This window comes from Stegostoma tigrinum, chromosome 29, assembly GCF_030684315.1.
Source record: "Stegostoma tigrinum isolate sSteTig4 chromosome 29, sSteTig4.hap1, whole genome shotgun sequence".
Lineage (NCBI taxonomy): Eukaryota > Metazoa > Chordata > Chondrichthyes > Orectolobiformes > Stegostomatidae > Stegostoma > Stegostoma tigrinum.
In genome coordinates, this window is record NC_081382.1 from 33,012,820 (window position 1) to 33,038,375 (window position 25,556).

The window sequence follows — 25,556 nt, forward strand, 5'->3', positions numbered from 1 at the left end:
GCCAACACCAGCAAAAACCGATACAATCACGACGTATGCTTTCCTAATTCATCTCCCACATGAGGATGCTGTGCTTTTATTCCAGCATTTATTGCCCATCCCTAATTGCCCTTCAGAAGGTGATGATCCTGAATAGCTCTAGTTCTTTGGGTATAAGAACAGTCACAACACTAAGGCAAGAGTTCCAGGATTTTGACCCAGCAATAGTGAATGAATATTTCAGACTTCTGATGGTGTGTGACTTGCAGAGGATCTTGCAGGTGTCAAGTATCTATGTACTGTCCTTGTCTGTCTGGGTGGTGAAGATGGAGAAGATTTCTAAGAAGCTTTGGTGAATTTCTGCAGTGTATTTCTGCAGATATTCTGCAATGCTGCTGCTGTGCACCAATAGCAGAGAAAGTGAAAGTGAACATGTTAAAGAGGTGCCAATCAAACGCACTGCATGGGCTCCAGCTTCTTGAATGATGCTGGAGCTGCATTCACCCAGGCAAGTGGAAAATACTCTCACACTCCTTACTTGTGCCTTGTTAGTGGTGGACAGCTTTGGGGATACAGGAGATGAATTACCCATTGTAGAACTCCTAGTCTCTGATTTGCTCTTATAGCTACACTAATTGTTTTGACTTATCCAGCTCAGTTTCTAGTCAATGATAACTCTCAGAATGTTCATAGTGCAGGATCCAGTGGTGATAACGCCATTGAATGTCAGGGCTGATGGTTAGATTCTCCCTGTTTGGAGATGACCGTTGTCTAGCACGAAAGCTACCTGCCACTTACTGGTCCATAACCAGGATGTTGACCAGGTCATGCTTATTTCTAATAGGATTTGTACACCACAAGGTTGACATACAAATAGTTGCAGGTCAAAAGCAGTTCACAAATTTAAGGTGACAAACTGAGCACAATAAACTATTAAAATATATCTGCAAATGTGTTCTAGTATCAACACACAAAATAAACCTGGTAAAGCTATGGGTATGTCTTTATAGAATGATCTTGCATTTTTATAGGGCCTTAACATGTCCCAAAGTGTTCCACAACCAGTTACTTTTGAATAGCTTTTGCACTGATGTCTGGTGCTCTCTATTCCATTATTCTGTTGTGTAAAAGTAATTATGTAAACTTGTCAGGGGTTGCCCAAAGTCTGTACCACTGTTTCACACCTTTTTGCTATCAGATATTCTGCAGATTGTTCTATTAGTGGATTTCAGTGGCTTTGGTTCTAACAAACCCTGGATTATTATGTTACCTATTAGTGCATTAGTGCTAAGATTCCTTGTGGCTGCATCAGTACACTGAAACTCACTATATAATAGCAATCTGAGTACTACCATCATGGGGACAACACCAGAATGAGAAGGCTGTCCAGAATTACCTTTTCAAGGGTATCTAGGGACAGACAATACATGGCAGTTTTACCTGTGGTGCACACATCTTGAAGAATGCTAAAAATATCGAATGTCTGGCATCTGGTGTAGGTCAACAGACAAACCAATGTTACAGAGTACAGAGTGAGTGATAGATTAGACTTTGCTTTTCACAAGTAACTCGTTCTTTCTTCCACTGTGTTGTGCCCATTGGTGTTGGTTGATTGGATAAAGCCTGGGAGGCGATTGACTGCCCTTTTTTCTCAGGGTGTGCCTTGCAGTGAGCCAAGCTGCACTGACATAGTCCAGCACGGCGAATATTTCTGACATCAGAATTTTGAATTTTTAAACATGATGCTGGCAGATTAGAAGGTGTCACTTTCTGATTGGTGAAATAAGGGTTGTGGAAAGATTATTGTGTCCATGGTGGAACCCTATGAATAAGAAAGGAGTGGGAGGTGGAAATATTTCCAATAACATTTTCTGCTAATCAGAAAAAATGACATTTCTCTCCACAGCTCTCTGTGTGGGGCTTCAGCAGATAGTAAGCTTTGCCAAGATAGACTCTAACATCGTTTTGGGAATGGAATTGAAATGCACCAACCTGTCAGAACAGAAGGCTACTAATACCATGGTATTCAGTAGATTAAAATTAAGAAGCTAGACGAAAAGAAAACTTTGCAAAACTGCTAATTTAAGTAACTTGAACAATAGGAAGCATGAGATGGGGCTCATGCTCAAAATACACAGGAGCAGAGAGCTCATCCATCCCTAAATGTCCCAGGAAAGTTCACTCATGGGGAATCCAGTCAGAGAACACAGAATGGAAGGAAATGATGAGGACCCACTGCTCAAATCATAGGCCAATTCTATCCCATGCTTGCTCTTGACAGGCTTGTCAGTAAACCTATCAATAGCAAAGAGAGGAGAGAAGATACCTGTAAATATAGGAGCAATGAGAATTAGGAAAGCAAGTGATAGCAGTGAGGGAGTCACCAGGGGACCATCTTTAGCCAATGCAAGGATCAGGGGAGCCTTTTGTGCTGACACTATGATCAAGGTTCGCATTTGGTCTATGCTGCAAGCTCAGTCTAATGGGAGGCTGCTGTGGAGAACGGGTGTGGGGGGAGGGAAAGAGGCAGCTGTAACAGCCTTGTGGGGCAGTAAAGGGTTCTAAGAGGGCTCTGGGGAAGGAATAAGGCCATAAGGGGAGAAGGAAGCTGCAAGGGGCAAGAAAACAAGTTTAAGCCAATCAAAAAGGGTCACACAGCCAATTGGGATCTGAGAATACTGAAAACAGTGAGGTAAAATATTCCTTGGAGATTTCTATTATAAGGCTGCGCAAGATCAGGAACTATTATACGTGGATATAATGTAGCGAATCCTACGGTAATGACCATTGTGTTAATGGTTAAATTTAAATCTGAGATTGAGAACTGAAATGGAGTTAAAAGGGTAGCAAGTGAATGATTAAAATGTTCCAGGTTTTTGCATATACAATAGAGCCACATTAGCTGAGGCCTCACCAATTTATGGAAGTTTGTACAGGGTAATGGCTTTTTGTATGTTGAAGCGTGTCAGTTATTTTGAAAACAATGTTTTTTCGTTGCTAACTTATGCTGTTGTTCTGTGCCAATTTAAATATGGTGGAAACAAGGAATGGGGATTTAATAGTGATTGGATTATTATTGAGGATGTTGATGTATGATTCTAATTCTGTTTCTGTGAGAGTATAAATACCCCATTTGTCAACACAAATACAAAAATATTGTTCCGATGTGGTTGCATCTCCTAATTAATGAATCTGTGAGTATATCAAAGTCGGTACTTAAGCCAAAAGGAAGCTCCCCAAATTTCAAAATGAATGCTTGAAAGAATATATATTTTGACACCTTGGGTTAGGAATCCTCAGCCTAATTGAATTTACGTTACAGATGATTGATCCCAAGCATTTACTGGACAGGAAAATGAATGATCAAAGAGACATGAAGAGAGTACAGGTCGTTGGTTAAGCCACTTTTGGAATACTGTATGCAATTCTGGTCTCCCTGCTAAAGGAAGGATGTTGTGAAACTTAAAAGGGTTCGGGAAAGATCTATGAGAATATTGCCAGGTTCGGAGGGTTTGAGCTATAGAGAGAGGCTGAATAGGCTGGGGCTCAGGAGCAGTGGAGGCTGAGCGGTGACATTATAGAGGTTTATAAAATCATGAGGGGCATGGACAGGGTAAATGCACAAGATCTTTTCCTCAGGATGGGGAGTCCAAAACTAGAGGGCATAGGCGTAAGGTGAGAGGGGAAAGGTGTAAAAGAGACCTAAGGGGCAACTTCTTCATGCAGAGGGTGATACATGCATGGAACGAGCTACCAAAGGAAGTGGTGGAGGCTGGTACGATTACCATATGTAAAAAGCATCTGGATGGGTATATGAACAGAAAAAGTTTGGAGGGATATGGGCCAAATGCTGGCAAATCGGACTAGATTAATTTAGGATATCTGGTCAGCATGGATGAGTTGGACTGAAGGGTCTGATTCAGTGCTGTACATCTCTATGCCTCTATGACTGTCTGATATTAAAACCTTTGTCATCCGAAGCAGCTTCCAGCAGGTAAACATTGTTTATACAAGATGATGAGCACAGGTGTTATGGTCCATTGAATTGGAAGATAGCTGTCCTGGCAGCATTGTGACGTGGTGTATGTCAGGACTGTGCAGAGTTCCTGATGCAACTAACTCCCGATGAATTCCTCTGGAAGTTGAAATGTTCAAATGGTTAACTGCCCAGCATCTGGAACCCTGCAAAATGTCGCCAATTCTGAGTTAAGAGTCAGAGACTTCTGATGGTTCCACCATACTTCACTTAATAGTTAGCCAGAAAAAGTTAGAGGAATTAAAACCTGCTGTAATTCATAGGTAAGTATTAAAATGACTTCCACCACCCTAAAACGTAAAATCCATGCAACACCCTCCCCACTTACTGACCCCCCCCCCCCCAGCAGATGCGATATTTGTTGACTCGCTTTTGAATTCTTTTGTTGCTCGGGCAAAACCTGCAGCTTATGTTTGAGTGAGAGACCTCTCTGCTAAAACCAAAACAGAACAAAATTTGATCTATCAACCCAGGTTTGATAGATCAAGGATCTGACCTATCCAGTGATAATATCAGCTGGAATCATTATAAACAGAAAGAATAATAAAAGCCGATGCTATATCTACAGAAGTTTCATCACATTTACCAGTCTATGCTCATCTCAATGGTGTTTGCTACTGCCTGCAAGGACATTCTAAAGCCCTTTGAAGTTATGAAAACATGCCTTCACTTCACTGTGCAGCATCAAGGCTGAGTGAGACAGCAGCCTGTAATGCCAGGTGCCACCCAAACTCAGATAACTGACCACAAAATAACCCACCAACATAGGTGACCATTTTAGATTTGGTTGTCTTCAGTTGGCTCTATTCCAACAGCTGAGTCACTTTAAATATACTGACCCAAACCTACTGGTCCGCATTCGAATCTATATTTTAACCCAGATCAGACTAGAAATTGCTTGCCATGAGCCCTTACGGCCAGCTGCAGAAAGAACTGGTGCCACAACCACACTCTTTCTCCAGCAGGCGGTACAGTCAGGGGATATGTTTCCAGGAGGGGAAGTAGTATAGATGGCTGATGGGGAGGGGGCGTGGAGACTGGCAGGCCTTTTTAGAGGATATAGTGGTGGTTGACGGGTACTGGTGCCAGGTGGGTAGTAGGAGGTTAATGACTGTCAGCACAGTTGGGGTCATGGGGTCAGCTGGGTGAAAGTTTACAGGTGCCAGGTGGGTGAAGGCGGGGCAGGAGAGTGGGCGGGGATGGCAGGAAAGTGGATGAGAACTTGGGAGAGGTCAAGGGAAGTTGGGGCTGCTTCAGGGGTCAAGTCAGTGCTAAGGGTGGGTGTGGCTCATGTCAGGTCCATGTGGGGTGGGGCTCACATCCCGTGGAGAATTGGAGTGGAGTGTGTGTCAAGTCCAACAGTGTCAGGGTCAGGTCAGGTGAGTGTTGGGTCATTAGCGGAGAGCAGTCAGAGGGTGTCAGATCCAATCTGAATATCTGGAGGGTGTCGAATCTGGAGGGCGCTGGAGAGTCACAGACCATTAAGAGGACCATTGGATTCAGGGCAGCTTGGGGGGAGGGGGTCAGGGTGTTAGATCTGGAGGGAAGCAGGGGTCAGGTCAAGGGTATGGCATAGTTACTGGATCAGGATGGAGAGTCTGTGGTGGGCCAATGAGTAGGAGTTGGGCAGTGCTCATTTTTATTGTTTTAGCCAGATGTTAGAGCAAGTTACAAAACCGCAACTACTGCTAGTAAACAGTCAGGCAGGACAGTCGGAATGATTGGAAATCTCCAACTGTAACTTTGACTTGGGGTTCTCTTTGGACAGTTGCAGATGCTGTGTAATTGTCCATCAGAAATTCCGTTTTCCCAGGCAAATCCCATGGGCTAGCACTTGTGCATCTTCCTGTAAGCTCTGTCAATTCTGCTGTGACAACCATCGCAAGGCCTGTCCCATACATTTTACTCAAGTCATGGAGTTTTTTTTAATGAGGTTTTGCTAGCTTTTCTCCTGAAATCCACCAAACCAACACAAACTGATCACTGGACTCGAACTATTAACTCTGTTTCTCTCTCCACAGATGCCGCTAGACCTGCTGAGTTTCCCCAACTCTTTAGGATTCTGTTTCAGATTTCCAGCATCCACAGCAGTTTTATTTTGGACTGGGAACCTCCCACCTTTCCTGTCCCATACTTGATGTTGTATGTTCCTCTCAAATGAATTAACCATCTATCTCGCTCGAATAGAGAGAGATACCCCCCATCACTTGTGGACAACCGGTGACTCCTTCTATCCTTTGTTCTTTATTCATCCATGGGATGAGAGCATTGCTGGCCAGGCAGCATTTATTGCCCATCTGTAATTGCCCACAACGCAGTTAAGAGTCAGCCATATTGCTGTGTGTGTCTGGAGTCACATGTAAGCCAGACCAGGTAAGAATGGCAGTTTCCTTCCCTAAAGAGTATTTGTGAACCAGATGGGTTTTTCCTGACAATCGACTCATCAGATTCTTAATTCCAGATATTTTTATTGAATTCAAATTCCACCATCTGCCATGGTGGGATTCGAATTCAGGTCCCCAGATCATTACCTGGGTCTCTGGATTACAGTACAGCGATAATGCCACTAGGTCATTGCGTCCCCCAGGATTATAGAGATGTTACTTAAAATAATACTATACAGTCTGTCAGAATATAATGAACCAGATGAAATCTTTCTTTCTCATGGTCATTTTTTGCAGATCTGCAATGGAATATAGTAAGTCTCTACTTAAAAGCTGAAATTTCATCCATCCTTAAATAAAACCAAAAGAATTGCGGATGCTGTAAATCAGCAAAAACAAAGTTGCTGAAAAAGCTCGACATGTCTGGCAGCATTGGTGAAGGAAAACACAGTTAACGTTTCGGGACTGGTTCTGAGAAAGGGTCACCAGACCCGAAACACTAACTCTGTTTTAATCCTTCACAGATGCTGTCAGACCCACTGAACTTTTCCAGCATAATAAAATGTGAGGCTGGATGAACACAGCAGGCCAAGCAGCATCTCAGGAGCACAAAAGCTGACGTTTCGGGCCTAGAGAAGGGTCTAGGCCCGAAACGTCAGCTTTTGTGCTCCTGAGATGCTGCTTGGCCTGCTGTGTTCATCCAGCCTCACATTTTATTATCTTGGAATCTCCAGCATCTGCAGTTCCCATTATCTCTGATACTATTTTAACCTCACTGCGAAGCCTCTTCCAGGGATGCCTAACCTGAAGAAGTTACCCTCCTCCCTCCGGACCAACCTCAGGGAATCTCTCTCCCATTGCAACTCTCTTGTAATCTCTTCGGCCTTGAAACTGCTCGACCATGTCCTGAAGCAAACCAGGTACCACAGCCACATCACCTTTCTCAGCACCTGCCTACGGGCTCTCTGATGAAGGGTCTAGGCCCGAAACGTCAGCTTTTGTGCTCCTGAGATGCTGCTTGGCCTGCTGTGTTCATCCAGCCTCACATTTTATTATCTTGGAATCTCCAGCATCTGCAGTTCCCATTATCTCTGAACTTTTCCAGCAATTTGGTTTTTTTCATCTTTCCTTGCTTAACTCCATGATTTATTTCTGTGCCAGCTTTCTTTCTTACCCATTCCCCTCAACCTACTCTTGCCTATATCACCAGCTCACTCCTCAATGTTCACTCTTTCCCTTCCTGAAGGCTCCTTCCACCTCCACCACTGGTTCTCTCTTGCCTCTCAATCACATGGTCCCTTTGCATGTGAAGACAAAGGTCAGGTTCCCCTTCCAGTCATCGGCCACCTCTTCTCCCCTTTCTTCTCTTCTCTCATCTCCCTGTTCAGTGTAGGCACAGACAATGATTCCAATCACAGCCTACATATTCTCTGCATCTGCACCAATTCCACGTCTCAAAATATTCTGATTGCTGGAATATACGGTGCTTGCAGCAAATTTCAAAGGAGCAAAATTTACCAAGGACAGAAGCAATGACAGGATGACGGGTATAATTATTGTAGATATCAAATCAATGCTTTATAAATGTGACACCTACCAAGATTCAGACTTATACTAACATCAGGGTCAGTGATAGAGATCCATTGCAAAGTCATCGCAGTCCTTTGATTCTGATTTTAAAAGGAGCATAGCAGTTGTTACAGGAGTGAAGAACAGCCATGTGTCTCTTCACCATGGTGATGTCAAGAGTAAGTGATGTGATGCATTTTGACACGAACTCCATTCTCTATTTCTATGTCTTGTGAATAAAAACAAAGCATATTTTTAAAATGTGTTGGCTTACCAAGATGTGGCACATTAGTGATAATGGGAACTGCAGATGCTGGAGAATCCAAGATAATAAAATGTGAGGCTGGATGAACACAGCAGGCCAAGCAGCATCTCAGGAGCACAAAAGCTAACGCTTCGGGCCGAGACCCCTCATCAGAGAGGGGGATGGGGTGAGGGTTCTGGAATAAATAGGGAGAGAGGGGGAGGCGGACCGAAGATGGAGAGAAAAGAAGATAGGTGGAGAGAGTATAGGTGGGGAGGTAGGGAGGGGATAGGTCAGTCCAGGGAAGACGGACAGGTCAAGGAGGTGGGATGAGGTTAGTAGGTAGATGGGGGTGCGGCTTGGGGTGGGAGGAAGGGATGGGTGAGAGGAAGAACAGGTTAGGGAGGCAGAGACAGGTTGGACTGGTTTTGGGATGCAGTGGGTGGAGGGGAAGAGCTGGGCTGGTTGTGTGGTGCAGTGGGGGGAGGGGACGAACTGGGCTGGTTTAGGGATGCGGTGGGGGAAGGGGAGATTTTGAAATAAACTGGTTTGTGTCTACTTTTAAATAGTTAGGCTAAGTCATTGTTTAAAAATTAGCACAAGCCTGCTGTGTCCATTGTGCCTTTGTATGAAATCTCTTCTGTTCTGTGGAAAGTGAATCTACACAACTGCCTGCAATGCACATAGTCCTCTTCAATGCTGGATTGATTAAGGATATTTTGTTGTGAATATTCATCTGAGCCCTCTGGCGATTGAATTCATCCAACTGTAATCTTGTCACGTTAATCTGTGAATGGATGTGCTTTGAATTTTATGTCAACAGTTATGTGTTGCTAATAAATTGTGGTTTAAGATAGGTATTGCCATTGGCTGGCATGCCATTGTTTCTTTCTTTGATGTAATCAAGCTGGATGGATTGCCTGATTGAAAAATGTTTGGATTTGAAGAAAGCAAATATCTCTGTAACGTAAAGTATTTCAAAGCTGATTAATTTCAATTGATTGTACGGAAGTTGCTGTATGTGCATGAGTGAGTCTTAACGATGTAATTAGAGACTATCTTTCTAACTGCATACCAGAAGAGTAAAGACATATTGAAACAGCGAACCTAACTGTACGTCAGGTGTGTTACTGATCATGGTGTGTAGTCTTGTACCTATGTCTCTGTTTCCATAAATCGGGTGTAAATGAACCTGGACAACAATTGCCTGGACAAAACGTTTTCAGTTTTGTGATGCTTTCTATCTTCCAATGATTCTTATTAATTGTTAGTCCAGCAAAAGAAGGTAACCTTTTGGCTCAGAAGCTGTAGGGTGAAGACTATGAGCAAGAGCAATAACTGACACTCCACAACCAGTGTGGGCAAGATGGCTTTGACTCAGTGTTGAGATATATGATGTTGGTGGCCACCTCACTGGTCCACAAGAAGCTGGATTAGCTAACACGGGTTCTATTTGTGAGCCTAATCATATTTTCTGCTAGCATGGAGTGAACAGTGAAAACCACAGTGAATAAGGCAGAGGCTTTGTAGTGAACTACCAGCTAATACAATCAATTGAGTCACCAGCATCAATGACAGAGTGCTTGATTTCCCTGTGGTGCTCATCTGACATAAGAGCAGTCAACTTCGCACGTGTCTGTGCGCCAACTCCGTACATCAGCAGCTCAAAGAGCGTTTCGGTGATTCGATTATCAAAGGGCATTCTGGGTGACAGCAATAACACACTAGGGCCAAGAGTGATTTAAGGCCAATGTACCTCAGTCAACAAGGCAAGATCAACAATATTGGACAGTGCTTTCTTGAGGTTTATGCCCTGAGTGACCTCTGCATCATCCGTATCTTCTTTCAGAGCATACACCACCATAATGTATCATAGAATCACCCAAGGTCTGGACATTGGCACCAACAAGACCAGATCATCTTGAGAGGCATGATCTGCCCAGTGCTATCCACACCTACATCTACTGAAGTGGTAGATTGCACCAACAACCACTCTTATCTCGGCAGCAGCAGCAGGCAAATAGACTCCAAACGTTCCACAGTTCCAAACGGGATGGCATACCATGCGGTAATATTCCGTACACAAGTAATGATGCCAAATACCAGCACTTTGCTCTGTCAGCAGAGTGCTCTTCCCAAAGTTTTGCCAGGAAGTGCTGATGTTGGTTCTAATGAAGCTTGCTAGTCACTCAGTTCAATCATCTGTGAAGCAGAAGAAGAATAATTTGGTAATGGTGAAACCACAGCAAGGACTGGCTTAAGACCTACTGAGCTGAGGTGACATCCATCATTGATGCAAAATATAAAGCCTACGTGATGCGTAACATGAATGCAACAGCTAAGACACTACAGGACCTGACAGTTGCTAAGACAGCTGTGCAAAAGACAAGGGGATACAGTGAAAATAAACAATGCATCAACTTCTGTCAAGAAATCCATTCTGCCTGTGACAATGGAAATCTATGAGCTATGCATTAACAGATCAAGGGGGCTAGGTCTGACAATCATCAAAGATGCTGGCTCCTGAAACTGGCAGACAGTGGTATGGTCACCAGAGACATAAACAGATTTCCCATTGGGCTGGGCACCGCTTTGAGCTGTACTAGTGTGAGTCAGACATTTCTCAGCCCATTTTTGAGCATGACCTGCAGATTACTGCCATGATGTGTTCAGTGAACAACATCTCATTACCGGAGCTTGAGAAAGCCACAGACTGCTCAGCAAACAGAGGGATGGAATTTCAGTCAAACTGCTCAAGCAGAAAGGCCCATATTTAGTGACACCTTTATGACTTTCTTTCTCTGCCAGAAGGTAGGCTTCATTTCACAAGAAACGCATGATGCAAAAGTCATTGCATGTTACAGAGTAAAAGATTCAGCAACTGCAAGGGCATCTAACTCCTTACTTTAATTCATTCACAGGTGTTGGCGACACTGGCCAGGCCAACATTTACTGCCAATCCTTAGTCACCCAGACAGCCATGAAGAGTCAATCACATTGTTGTGGGTCTAGAGTCACATGTAGACCAGGCCCAGAAAGAAAGTCAGATTTCCTTCCTTAAAAGGATAAGTGAATCAGGTGGGTTTTTGTGATAACTGACAATGGTTACACAGTCTCCGTTAGGCTTGATTGTAATTCCAGATTTATTATTTCACCATTTAAATATAATCTCCACGTAATATTCTGTCTGCCTTGTTCTTGTCTTTTCACTCAGATTGTCTGAAATCCTGTGTATCTCTTTGCATTCTCCTCACAACACGCTTTCCCACCCAATGTTATACCAAGGGCAAACTAGGAACTAATAAAATGGGTTCCCACATCCAAATCATTGACAGAGGAGCTCAAACAATGTCCTCACAGTGTGCCACTGGTCACAGCCTCCAACCAGAAAATGACCCACATTCTACTTTCTGCCTGTAAAAGTATCCACAATATGTGCCCCAATTACTCCAATTTTTACCTACTAATTTACTATTTGGAATTTTATAAAAAGCCTTCTGAAAATCCAAATACACCACATTCACTGGCTCCCCATTCTGATTTTACGAATATCTAAAGATTCTTAAATGTTTTGCAAAAAATACTTTGCTTTATCAGAGGCCAATGTTTAATCCACTATCACTGACCACATACCTGCCCCGCGCCGATCTAATGGTACCCAGAAGAACCTAAAGGCAGGCATTGCACTACTGAACCTCATTGCTGCACATGAGCCTGCTCCTAAAACTATCCCAAATTGATCTAAGCAGGCTCAATTGTTAAAACATATTTGCAACAAGCAAAGAAAGGATCCACTCAGCAAGATGGTGGCAGGGTAATTCACTTCATTCGGACCTTCACTCTGCTCTCCCGTTGGCTTGCCTTTTCCTTTCTTTTTCTCTTCGTCTTCACTCTCCTCTGTGTAGTAATTCCATCCCCCCAATTTCAGCCCTCTTACCTACCTACCTAAGGAGGCGGGTCGCAACCAAGAACCACGCGGTAGGGGCTGAGCACACAGGCAATGTCCTGCAGCGATGGTGAATCGAGGGTGGGCCGGGGTGATGGCAACGGATCAAAGGGTGGGGCCAGTTCGGTGGTGAGATCGGGGCCTGTGAGACAGTGGGTGGTGAGAGTGGCACCAGTGAGACAGTGGCAGTGAGAGTGGGGCTGGTGAGAAAATGGCGATGAGAGTGGGGCTGGTGAGGGCACAGTGGGCGGTGAGAGCAGGGGCCAGTGTGGGGGCAGTGGGCGGTGAGAGTGGGCCCAGTGAGGGGGCAGTGGGCGGTGAGAGCAGGGCCCAGTGACGGGGCAGTGGGCGGTGAGAGCAGGCCCAGTGAGGGGGCAGTGGGCGGTGAGAGCAGGGCCCAGTGAGGGGGCAATGGGCGGTGAGAGCAGGGCCCAGTGAGGGGGCAGTGGGCAGTGAGAGCGGGCCCAGTGAGGGGGCAGTGGGCGGTGAGAGCAGGGCCCAGTGAGGGGGCAGTGGGCGGTGAGAGCAGGGCCCAGTGAGGGGGCAGTGGGCGGTGAGAGCGGGCCCAGTGAGGGGGCAGTGGGCGGTGAGAGCAGGGCCCAGTGAGGGGGCAGTGGGCGGTGAGAGCAGGGCCCAGTGAGGGGGCAGTGGGCGGTGAGAGCAGGGCCCAGTGAGGGGGCAGTGGGCGGTGAGAGCAGGGTCCAGTGAGGGGGCAGTGGGCGGTGAGAGCGGGGCCAGTGTGGGGGCAGTGGGCAGTGGGAGCGGGTTCTGCGAGTGGGCAGTGGGCGGTGAGAGCAGGGCCCAGTGAGGGGGCAGTGGGTGGTGAGAGCAGGCCCCAGTGAGGGGGCAGTGGGCGGTGAGAGGAGGGTCTGCGATGGGGCAGTGGGCAGTGAGAGCAGGGCCCAGTGAGGGGGCAGTGGGCGGTGAGAGTGGGCCCAGTGTGGGGGCAGTGGGTGGTGAGAGCAGGCCCCAGTGAGGGGGCAGTGGGCGGTGAGAGCGGGCCCAGTGAGGGGACAGTGGGCGGTGAGAGCAGGGCCCAGTGAGGGGGCAGTGGGCGGTGAGAGCAGGGCCCAGTGAGGGGGCAGTGGGCGGTGAGCTCAGGGCCCAGTGAGGGGGCAGTGGGCGGTGAGAGCAGGGCCCAGTGAGGGGGCAGTGGGCTTTGAGAGCAGGCCCAGTGTGGGGGCAGTGGGTGGTGAGAGCAGGCCCCAGTGAGGGGGCAGTGGGCGGTGAGAGCGGGCCCAGTGAGGGGACAGTGGGCGGTGAGAGCAGGGCCCAGTGAGGGGGCAGTGGGCGGTGAGAGCAGGGCCCAGTGAGGGGGCAGTGGGCGGTGAGCGCAGGGCCCAGTGAGGGGGCAGTGGGCGGTGAGAGCAGGGCCCAGTGATGGGGCAGTGGGCGGTAAGAGCGGGGCCCAGTGAGGGGGCAGTGGGCGGTGAGAGCAGGGTCCAGTGAGGGGGGCAGTGGGCGGTGAGAGCAGGGCCAGTGTGGGGGAAGTGGGCACTGGGAGCGGGTTCTGTGAGTGGGCAGTGGGCGGCGAGAGCAGGGCCCAGTGAGGGGGCAATGGGTGGTGAGAGCAGGTCCCAGTGAGGGGGCAGTGGGCGGTGAGAGCGGGGCCAGTGTGGGGGCGTGGGCGGTGAGAGCAGGGCCCAGTGAGGGGGCAGTGGGCAGTGAGAGCGGGTTCGGTGAGGGGGCAGTGGGCGGTGAGAGTAGGGCCAGTGTGGGGGCAGTGGGCGGTGAGAGCACGGTCTGCGAGGGGGCAGTGGGGGGTGAGAGCGGGGCCGGTGAGGGGGCAGTGGGCGGTGAGAGCGGGGCCCAGTGAGGGGGCAGTGGGCAGTGAGAGCGGGGCCGGGGTGGGGGCAGTGGGCGGTGAGAGCAGGGTCTGCGAGGGGGCAGTGGGCGGTGAGAGCGGAGCCCAGTGAGGGTGCAGTGGGCAGTGTGAGCGCGGTCGGTCGGGGGCAGTGGGCATTGAGAGCGGGGTCTGCGAGGGGACAGTGGGCAGTGAGAGGGGGGTCCGTTGGGGGCAGTGTGCAGTGAGAGCGGGGTCGGTCGGTTGCAGTGGGCAGTGAGAGCGGGGTCTGCGAGGGTGCAGTGGGCAGTGGGAGGGGGGGTTCGGTTGGGGGCAGTGGGCAGTGAGGACGGGGTCTGCGAGGGGGCAGTGGGCAGTGAGAGCGGGGTCTGCGAGGGGGCAGTGGGCAGTGAGAGGGGGGTTGGTTGGGGCCAGTGGGCAGTGAGGACGGGGTCTGCGAGGGTGCAGTGGGCAGTGAGAGCGGGGTCTGCGAGGGGGCAGTGGGCAGTGAGAGGGGGGTTGGTGAGGGTGCAGTGGGCGATGAGAGCGGGTTCGGTGAGGGGGCAGTGGACGGTGAGAGCGGGGTCTGCGAGGGGGCAGTGGACGGTGAGAGTTGGGTTGGTGAGGGTGCAGTGGGCGATGAGAGCGGGTTCGGTGAGGGGGCAGTGGACGGTGAGAGCGGGGTCTGCGAGGGGGCAGTGGACGGTGAGAGCGGGGTCTGCAAGGGTGCAGTGGGCGATGAGAGCGGGGTCTGCGAGGGGGCAGTGGGCGGTGAGAGCGGGGTCTGCGAGGGGGCAGTGGACGGTGAGAGCGGGGTCTGCGAGGGGGCAGTGGACGGTGAGAGCGGGGTCTGCAAGGGTGCAGTGGGCGATGAGAGCGGGGTCTGCGAGGGGGCAGTGGGCGGTGAGAGCGGGGTCTGCAAGGGGGCAGTGGACGGTGAGAGCGGGGTCTGCAAGGGGGCAGTGGACGGTGAGAGCGGGGTCTGCGAGGGGGCAGTGGGCGGTGAGAGCGGGGTCTGCGAGGGGGCAGTGGGCGGTGAGAGCGGTTCTGTGAGGGGGCAGTGGGCGGTGAGAGCGGGGTCTGCGAGGGGGCAGTGGGCAGTGAGAGCGGTTCTGTGAGGGGGCAGTGGGCAGTGAGTGTGGGGTCGGTGACGGGTAAGTGGGGAGTGAGAGTGGGGTTGGTGAGGGGTCAGTGGACGGTGAGAGCAGGGTCTGCGAGGGGGCAGTGGGCAGTGAGAGCGGGGTCGGTGAGGGGTAAGTGGGGAGTGAGAGTGGGGTTGGTGAGGGTGCAGTGGGCGATGAGAGCGGGTTCGGTGAGGGGGCAGTGGACAGTGAGAGCGGGGTCTGTGAGGGGGTTAGCCTCCTGGGTATCCTAGCGATTGGATTGGGACATGCACATCATGGAGATGGGACTTGGGTCTCTGAGATCTGGAGGTTTTTTTTCTTATTTACCTTTTGGCTCTGTTAAATCTTTTAATTCTGTTTTTTGTAACGAAGCGAGTGCCAGCAAATAGTGACTTTGTGCACTTTTCGCAGTACTTACGTATTCCTAAACTTAGTACACGTGGCAAACAAATAAAGAAATCAATTCTGAGTCTGTCTCAGGTGAGGAGCGTAGAGCTGAAAACTGCAGATGCTGGAATCCAAGGTAGACAAACAGGAGGCTGGAAGATCCCAGCAGGCCAGGCTGCATCCAAAGGAAAGGACCAGTTTGCATTTTGGGTATGACTGCTCCTTTCCTCCAGATGCTGCCCGCCTGCTGTGATCTTCCAGCCTCCTGTTTGTCTACCGTAAACTTGGAGTAGACTGGTCATGGGCTGCCACAGGGCTCTGTGCTAGGCTGATTTCCATTCACCTTATATTCAAACAATGTGGCAACAACCATGAGCCACAGGTTCATCTGTGTTAATGAGGTCTGTTGTGCCACGCTATCCCCAGCTGATTAAATCACCCTATTAAAGCTGATAGGCTACTGCACCTAATTGCACCTCATGTTGAATCCCCCTAAAATATTCTCTCATGTAAATAAACTTCACAATGCCAGCTGCCAAATAAGAAGTGCCTATGTAAAAGTGACGGCTACAGTCTGCAGTTTGATCCCAACCTAACACAATGAGAATGACTCTTGATGGGATTTTATTCTTCCGAGAACTTCTGAAGAATACTGCAACAAAGTTGAAACTACAAAGAATCCCAGGAAACAAACTCGTCGGATCAGCATGGGTGCTGCTGCCACAGCGCTCTGGACCTCAGCATTTGTCCTGTACTATTCTGCAGCAAAATTCTGTGTGCCTGTCTGGTACAAATGATCACATCACTCTAGTGAATGCAACAATGTGCAACGTGTTTTGTAACTAGAACTTTTCATCAACTCCTGTCCTCCATCGTCCAGTCCTTGCAAAATTTGCTCTGCCACAAATTAGCCAATTGATGAAAACCTATTCAACCTACCGTGTGGCACACCATACAGAGCAACTGTCCTGAGCCAGATCCACCAGCACACATCCTTTGGATCAAGGAATGGAAATATGAAGTCACTGACAGGTTTCCCGTGAAAACCCCATCTGCTGAATTTGAATTATTTGGATGAGTTATCACATTGAGATAGGTCCTTGCTCAATAGGTTTAGGACAGGCTTGGGCACCTGGATGGCCCTGATAGGGTCTCAATGCAAAACTCCTACTGTACTTTTGAAGAGTCCAAGACAATCCTGCTCATTACTGATACAGACTGGGTGGCAGGCTAACCATCTTAAAAGTCAGCAGATGATGGCAAGATCGGCACATTGCTTTATGTAATAATTTCAATAAAGACTGAACGCTTCCTGTCCAGTAATTAATATATTCATGGCACAGATTGGTTGATGAGAGTGAAATTTCCCCCTCAGCAGAAGGCCAATTGCCAGGAAAAACAGTTTTGAGATAAGGAATGGGAGGTTTGGAGTGGATTTGAGGAAAATTTGTTTCACCCGGAAAGTGGTGAGTGTATGGAACTCTCTGCCTAAAAGGGTGGCAGAGGGAGGATCCTTCAGGACATTTGTGAAGTATTGAGGTAAGCACCTGAAATGCCTCAGCATACAAGTTGATGGGCCAATTGTTGGAAAATGGGATAAGAATTGATTGATTCTTGATGACCAGTACAGACATGACGGGATGAAAGGTCTCTTTCTGCACTAAAAAAAACACTATGATATTGAAGTTAGCTGTGGCTAGAACAGTCCATCTTTTGAACAGAAACAAAAGGCACATTCGAAGATCGGAATGAAGAGAGTAGAAAGAGAGCAAAGGATGCTTTTAAAAATAGTGTTTGCACACCAGAAATTATCTTTGAAATAGATTACTTTCAGTTCCTCACCTGTCCAACTTTCCTGGGTTTATTACCTTAGTGGAAGTAAACTTTTTTTTCCCAAATTTGATTCATTTAGATCCTCCTCACAGTTCACGGAGACAAGACCAAAAACCAACCTTTGAACCTGTTGGCTCTTTTTTGTGCTAACTGGGGCATTTAGATCTGTAATGAACCACACTAAGACAGTCCAGTCCCAACTTGTCCATATGTCAGTGGACTGGCTAGCTCTGGCTTACATCCAAAAGCTTCATCTTTTTTGTTTGCTTTTGCCCCAGAGCCTGAAGACTGCAACACTCCAGAATTAGTAACATCAATTTCACTGATGTTTCATACAATCTACTCTGATAAAAAAGCAAATGAGAAATAAAAAAAATACTATTCCAACAATAATCTTACCTGCCCACGATTTCAACATTTGAAATAGCATAGAAGTATTTATTTAGATATTTCCTCTGAACGAATGTCCCTCCAGTTGCAGGTTTGATCAGCCTAATTCGAAGGTCTGTTAAAGTGAAGAAGTCTCTTAGCCCCTTGTTAATGTCCATCCTCTTGTACAGAGCCTCCATGTTCCGGAGGAGTGGGCCTGCAAAAATGGCAAAGCGTTCCTTGACCTCAAAGTGCAAATTCTTCTCATTTTCAAAGCCCACCCACTTGGAGTAGTCTTCTGTGCAGATAATCTGTAGGGCAGTGACGGGTGAGAGATCACGGACATTTTTCGCCTCCATTCTGAAAGCCTCCATGCAATCCTCTGCATAGTACTGGTAAGGCTGCCATGTCCTTCCATAGTTTAGGGACTTCTCCAATATCATGGTAGTGGGTCGACCTGCCTCAAAAGTAATAACTATATTCTCAGTGAGTTGTATGCTCTTATTCCAGGAGAGCGTGATGTTGGCCAGGAGAGGTTCAGGGTACTTGCTCCAAGTGACACTTTGCCAATAAGTTACAGGTCCATTATTCTCCTGATCAAACATTAGTTTGGGTGGGTGAGCCAGGTCTGGGTTCGAAGCATCACATTCACTAAAGCACATGTAGGGATTGCCCTGAAATGAGAACATTGAAAAAACATTGTTTAATTTTGAGGTTTCTTTTTAAAGCTTATCTACCAATGTATCAGTGACATTTTTTATAAACAGGACAGAAACTTTATTATATAAAGTAGTTTGTAGTTCCTTGGATGTGGCCTGAGAATGTGATATTGTCTTTTCTAGCCTGTTGCCTTACAGGCTTTGCCTCAGAATATGAATTCTACAGTGGCTGATTGGCCTCTTTCTGAGCTGTAGGGATTCTATGACCCATTCCTCTAATCTTATCCTCACAGTCCTTCTCAATTATTTCCTTGAAGCACTCCTACAGTCTTATTTTGACATCATTGATGGTCTCTACTTCTACCCTTGTCAGGTCAATACTACTTTGCATAAAAACGTTCTTCATCAAATGCCTTTGTCTGCAGCACTTACGCAAAACCAGAAACCTGTATCCCTTAGTCTTTCACCACAAGCAAACAGTAATAGTCTATCCTTACTACCCTATTCAAGCACCACAAACTAAACTTGTCAATACCACCCCAACCCACTCCCAATCTCTGCAGCCATCTACTAAATCTCCTCTGCATTCCCTTAAGAACCTTCACAAACAGTGGTGACCAGAACTGGATGCAGTACTCCAGCAAGGGCCCAGGCAGAGTCTTATACAAGTTCACCATAACTCCTGAAAGAACTGTGGACAGTGTAAATGAGAAACAAAAACAGAAATTGCTGGAAAGTCAGCAGCTCTGGCACCATCTGGGGTGAGAAATCAGAGTTAATGTTTCTGGTTGAGTGCCCCTTCCTCAGAACTTCCTTCAGAAATTTATGCCTGGACATCCCCAGCACCCTTTATTTCTATACATATTGTAAGAAGAGTGCCATTTATTTTGCCCTGTCATCAAAGCACATCACTTTGTACTTCTTTATTAAATTCTGCTAAACCATCAATGTCCTCTTGTAGTACTGAGCTAGACATAAACCAGCTGCTTCCCTGATATTGTTACTCCCTGGTTTTTATCCAATTGACGTTGTTTTAGTAAATCTGAGGTGGCCAGAAAGTTGCGGGTTCAACTCCCTAGAAACTCAATACGTTCAGTGCAGGACCGAAGAAGTGTTGCATTGTTAAAGGAGCCATGTTACATATGAAACTTCAAATCAAGATCCTGCTTGCCTGTTCAGGTGGATGCTGAAGATCCCATGGGAGAGAGGGCATTGCAATGTGGTGCTTAAGTAGTTGATTACATTGCTGTCAAGGATAAGGCAAAGAGGGGGTTGGGCAGGTGCACAGAAAACTAAAGGACCTCCCATATTTTGGTGGCCTGGGTCTGTATGAAGATGAAGGCTGTTAGACCATGCTGGGGTAATGGAGGTGATGCATGGTTGTTTTTGAAGGAATCTAGAGACTTTGGGCTAAAATTACTAATTCAAAGGTCCCTTGGTCTGTGAACACTTGGAGGAGAGGAGTGTAGTTGCTGGCTCTAGGTAGTATTAAGGAGGCCTCTCCCTTTACTTCTGTGCTATTTGGTTGATGCTGAATTAGATAAATATGCATTTTTATTAATTTATTCGCAATTTATTCATCCCTATACTATACCAGCCTGGGAGAAGTTCTCCCTTCGCTTTTCTCTTTCTTTCTTTGGCTTTATTATAGGTAGGATGTTATTACACCAGACTGGGTTCAGAAAAGATTTACTGGACGTTGCTGAAAATGGAGGGTTGAGAGATAAAGAAAAGACTGGAAAGGCTGGGACTTTTTTCACAAGACCATAGGAGGTTGAGGGGTGATCTTATTGAGGTTTATAAAATCATGAAGGGCATAGATAAGGTGAATGAAAAAGGTCTTTCCCCAGGGTAGGGGAGTTTAAAACTAGGGGGTATATTTTTCAGGTCAGTTGTTTCAATGAGATCACCTCTCATCCTTTAAAATTTCCAATTCGGTATGGCTCAATTCCATGTGTTGATGTGGGCTATCTGTGACTCTTTCCGAAATAACAAATGAAGTGTAACAAATAAAATCAAAATGCATGGAATACAAAAATGCAAAGCAAGGAAACTGGTACTTTTTTAATATCTGAAATCTGATCTCAGCATTGGTTTTAAATGACAGCAGCTTTGGTTTAAATTCCTTATTCATCTCTTTACCAGTAGTTTAATGGCGAAATATAGCACTTTGTGTGTAGCAGTGTGATATGCAAGCTGAGAAGGTCAAAGGTTTGGGCTTCCTTTTGGACCTGTGGCGAAGCTAAAATGGGCCTTAATATCTACGAAGAGAGGAGCAAAAGGTGGAAATCAGTCTGCATCGTAATTGTCTGATATGAAGTAGAAGATTTGCATAAGTGCAAGTAGAAGGTGGCCCCAGGATCAGATTTGACTTGTGATACTAAAACATAAGACAGATTTTCAAAGGAATACTTGGGTGAGGGCCTGGAGAGCTGCTAAAGTGGTGAACTGTAGCTCAATATGGGTTAACTCAGTCAGGCAGCAGGAAGAGAAAAGGAAAATTTTGATAAGGAAGATTTCAATTCCAAAAATTACAATTCCAAAAATTACAATTACAAAATACAACAACTGGGTCAGTTTTCTCTATTCCAATAATTTTATAATGTACCCTTCTTTTCTCTTCTTTCTCCTGTGGAAACACCTCAGCGCTTCAAGGCACTTGTCATGGCCATCTGATCAAGATATTTGATACTCTCACCATGTGGGGAATTTTGGACTTGTTCTCCACTTTATCGCGGTATGTTATGGATCTCAGTATGTACAGCTCTGGAAAGCACCTCTGCTGCTATCAGCCTTCAATGATTTAGTAAAACAATTTTGACTTTCTGCATACAATCCAACATCCTATTCCTTAGTAAGCTGGCTGCGCAAATTTAACAGCATCTCAATGAAAGGAAGGTCTGTCTGAGAAGGGAATCATTTCCAATTTTTTTTTTAAACAGCACTTTGCACTTATTTAACATTTCATCCCAATCATGGCATCTCTGGTTATACTACAGTGCGAACCAAGATTATGTAGGCAAATTCTTGTGGGATCTGACAGAGGGGTCAAACTGAAACTTTGCTACAATCATACTTTAGATGATGTCAAACACATGGAATTTACACACTTCATACTTCATCAATACTTACGGTTGAGGAGACAATGTGCATGTTAAAATGTGAGGTGGTGGAAATTCAGTGTGACATAAGGAGTGAAAACGCTAAGAACTATTTGCATATATTCAAGTGGAAAAATGATTTTCACTTAATTCCCAGCATATCAAAAATTAAATTGATTGAACTGTTAGTCAAATGAAAAGAAAAGCTCGTGCTGCAAATTGTGGCTAGAAATCGGTTGATACTTCTAAACAGGAGCCTGACTGACATTGCTAGCAACAGAGAATGCTTTGTAAGGATAGTTTATATTATATTCCCATTTGGCAGCAGTCATTATTGTGGATTGGCAACAGACCAACTTATTACTTTCTACCTAAATGTCACACACTAAGAGGAAACCTGATAGTATAAAACTACTCCAGCTACGATCTATTGAACACATAAGCCATTATTCTTTTATGAATATGATTTTGCGGTGAGTAGGCCTCAGTATGAATGGACTGCATCTGGAGGGTAATCTATCAGCATGACTGTAGCGAGTGAAGAAGAGTTGGAGAAGCAATTCCATTAATGGGTGGTTAACAGAAGAACTAAACTTCACTGTAGAGATGTTTTATCCTATTATGAACTGATGGAATTCCAAAAACCCAGAGAAAATCCTTACTAATATCATAGCGGGTAATTTAAACTGGACTGGCTGTGTTTTGCATTCATGAAATACACTGAAAAAGGTAGCATTTGCATTTATTCAAAGCACCTACAAGCAAGGTTAGCACAATTTGGGACTGCATTCTTGAAAGAATCAACTTATTCCATAGTTGAGAATAGATATGAAATAATAGCCGCTGATTATTTTTGAAATTTCCAATTGTTGTTACCTTTATATTTTTGAATTATTTCCTCCCTTCCATTGCTATTACTGGTGTTCTGTTTTTGCAGATTAATTATGGCATTTGAAACATTATGGAATACATGCATATTAGGAAAAGTAAATTTGGCAGGTATATTAGGAGGGTAACAGATGCTGGAATCACTTGATGGTCACAGGAATTATGGTTTTATTAAAAAAGAGAGAAGCTGAGGTTTTTGTGACACATCGATGATAGATTTGTACTACTGCCATTATTTCTGCAATTCTCTATTTGTGTCATTAGTATTTCCCATTTGCAAGTCAAATATTTCAAGAGTTCCTCTCAACATTTACACTTTGGATTGGAAATTTTTGATTTCAGTTTACAAATGTGCTACAGCAAATTATGGATATTTTAACTGGATACAAACAAAAATGAAGACAATTTTTTTTACAATGGACTTCAAACAAAATGGAAATTCTCTTGGGAAGTTGACAGAGCAATGATTAGCATAAGTTACTCTCTTAGATCTGACAACTTTGAAGTTTAGAAATGGTATGCAGGATGCATTTTTAACATCATTTTAGGCTCATTAAAAAAATCCTAAATCTGAAAGTATGTGGAAGGATTCAAAGTACAAAAATAGCATATTGATTTGAAGAAAATATGAAAAGATATTTATGTAGAGGAACATTGTCTCATTTTTACCACACAACATACTAACTATCTGTCAAGTAAAATCTCTTCTTCTCCCAAGCTTGTTTGCACCATTTTATATACTTTGTAGTTTGCTGTGAAGCCTGAGTTCTGCCGAGTGAATACATAGTGGTGTAAAAAGGTGAACAACCTGGAAAGGCAGCCACCATAATCAAAGAGCCCTCCCACCCCTGTTACAATCCCTCTTCCATTGGGCAGAAGATTCAAAAGCTTAAAAACATATACCAACAGATTCAAGAACAGCTTCTTCCCTGCTGTTATTCTTCTGAATGGACCTCTCAAATTTCAAATTTAATGTTCACCTTGCTGTTTGTGCACCTTCTATACAGCAGGAACATTGTATTCCTCGCTGGGTCCTATTACCCTTTTACACTTTATATGGCACGGTCTGCCTGCACTGCAAGCAAAACAAAATTTCTCACCACAATTCGGTACATGTGAGAATAATAAATCAAATCAAATCAACAATTGTTGATGTAAGACAACCTGCAACTGTAAAAAAAAGGCATACTTATTGGTTAGGTCGAGTTGGAAGGAAATCATGGATGTGGCCATGAAACTAATTAATCTGATGGAAATGAGGAGGAGTGGGCCAGGCATTTGAAATGTAGCATTTACCATGTAAGAGGAACTGATCCTTGTTTGAATGTTGGGGCATGGATTCTTGACCAACAAGGAAGTCAGAGGGGAGGGTAGTTACCATTGCATTGATCAGCCATGATCTTACCCAATGGTGGATCAGGTTAGATGGGCAGAATGGCCTACTTCTACTCTTAATTTGTTCCTGAGCAGTGATGACTGAGACTTTGAAGCTGTCTCTGGAATAATGGGAAACTAAGGCTCTTGAATTGGAATAGTGCGTTGAGAAACTCCTTCCCCATTGTCATTGGGGATTTATCGAACCAAGTGGGCTGCAGAGGTTCAAGAAGAGAGCTCACCATCGCCTCCTGTCGGGCAGATGGAGACAGGCAATAAACGCTCGCCCAGCCAGTGACACTCACTAATAAATCACAAAAAAGGGGGAGTTAGATAACATGAAGTTGGAAAACTCCGAACAATGTCTTTAGAGATGTACCGAGAAAATGACAAATCCGGTAAAATAAAACTGTATACAGAGTTTCGCCGTATTAATAACCTAAAAAAAATCTCCTTCCAACGGATTTGTTGGAGAATATGTTTAAATGAACACCCGCTGAATCCAATTAATAAGAAAAAACCCAATGCTTTTAAAGTCGTTGTTCTAACAAAGGTGTTGAGTTACTGCAAGGAAACCAGAAATTGCTGGAGAAACTCAACAGGTCTGGGAGCATTTGTGGAGAGAGAAAACGGAGACACGACTGTTGCCAAACCTGCTGAGTTTTCTCAACAATTTCTACGTTTGTTTTTTCTGATTTTCAGCATCGGCAGTTTTTGTCTGAGCTACAGCAGATCACTCCCTGGGGCAGAGAATTTGGGGGAATAAGAACAGAAGGAGCTGGGGAAACTAACTCTGAGTCTCTCTCGGCAGATGCTGCCAGATCTGCTGGGATTCTCCAGCACTTTCGGTTTTTACTTCAGATTTCCAACATCCGCAGTATTTTAGTTTGATTTGGGAATATGGGGAACTTCAGCAACGTTATCATCGGTTCGTGGATTTTGCTAATCTGTTCGCAATGGTCTGTTGTAACGCTGTGCATTCGCTCGGGGAGGGGGGTTGGGAATACAATATGGTTAAATATTTATGGAATAGTATTCACATTCACATATTGAGTTCGCTGAGTTTTACTAAATGACTGGACGTAAAGGAGCTGCGGTGCTGAATGGGTCAGAAAGCGGGCAACCTGACCGTAACCAGGAGTAATTCTAGATGCTGATAACAAGAGCTGTCTGTCCATCTCCTTCCCCACCTATCCGGTCCACCATCGCTACTGACCAATCCCCACTACCTCACTCACATCTACCTTTCGCCATCGCACCTATCTTACCCCAAGTCCGCCCCTCTTCCCTTTATTTATTTCAGAGCTCTCTCCCCCCCGTCCCCCATTTCTGAAGAAGGGCGCCGACCAGAAACGGCAGATTTCCGGCTCCTCTGATGCTGCCTGGCCTGCTGTGTTCCTCCACCCCCACAGTATAAATCTCGATGGTTCTGGACTCTTGGGAAGATTGACATCGGAGGCGGGAGACAGTGTGATGGGGAATCGAAGGTTAACGCCAGGCAGCTGCACGTTACACGGATTTGGGTTTAATGATCGCAAAAAGCACGGCCTGCTCACACACAGAATTCCCGGGAATGTTTATGAACACTGTTCGCGCTGCCGCCCACCTTTCTCATGTCTGAAGAGTCTCTGGTAACAAAATTAAACGAGTTCTCCACTTCCAGCTCAAATATCAGGCAATCCGAATGGATACAGAACTGTGTTAACATACAGTTCTGAAGAAGGACCCATTAACTTTGCTTTCTCTCCGAGATTCTGCCAGGCATACAGAATTTTCGCTACAATTTCTGCTTTGTCCCTGATTTCCAACATCCTCAGTGCTGTTGGATTTGTAAAAACTTAACTGTGTCCTTTACTTCCAGCTATCTCGTTATTAAATAC

At 45.8% G+C, this 25,556-nt stretch overlaps 1 protein-coding gene across 26 annotated transcripts in view; it reads right to left on the reverse strand.

Moving 5' to 3' along the window:
• Positions 1-25,556, reverse strand: part of LOC125465462 (netrin-G2-like) — a 105,128-nt gene that overhangs the window by 72,055 nt on the left and 7,517 nt on the right. For all 26 annotated transcript variants that reach the window (XM_048559034.2, XM_048559037.2, XM_059638157.1 and 23 more), the window contains one exon: positions 17,685-18,328. In XM_048559034.2, coding sequence (XP_048414991.1) covers positions 17,685-18,328 — 644 coding nt within the window. The remainder of the gene's footprint in view (positions 1-17,684; positions 18,329-25,556) is intronic.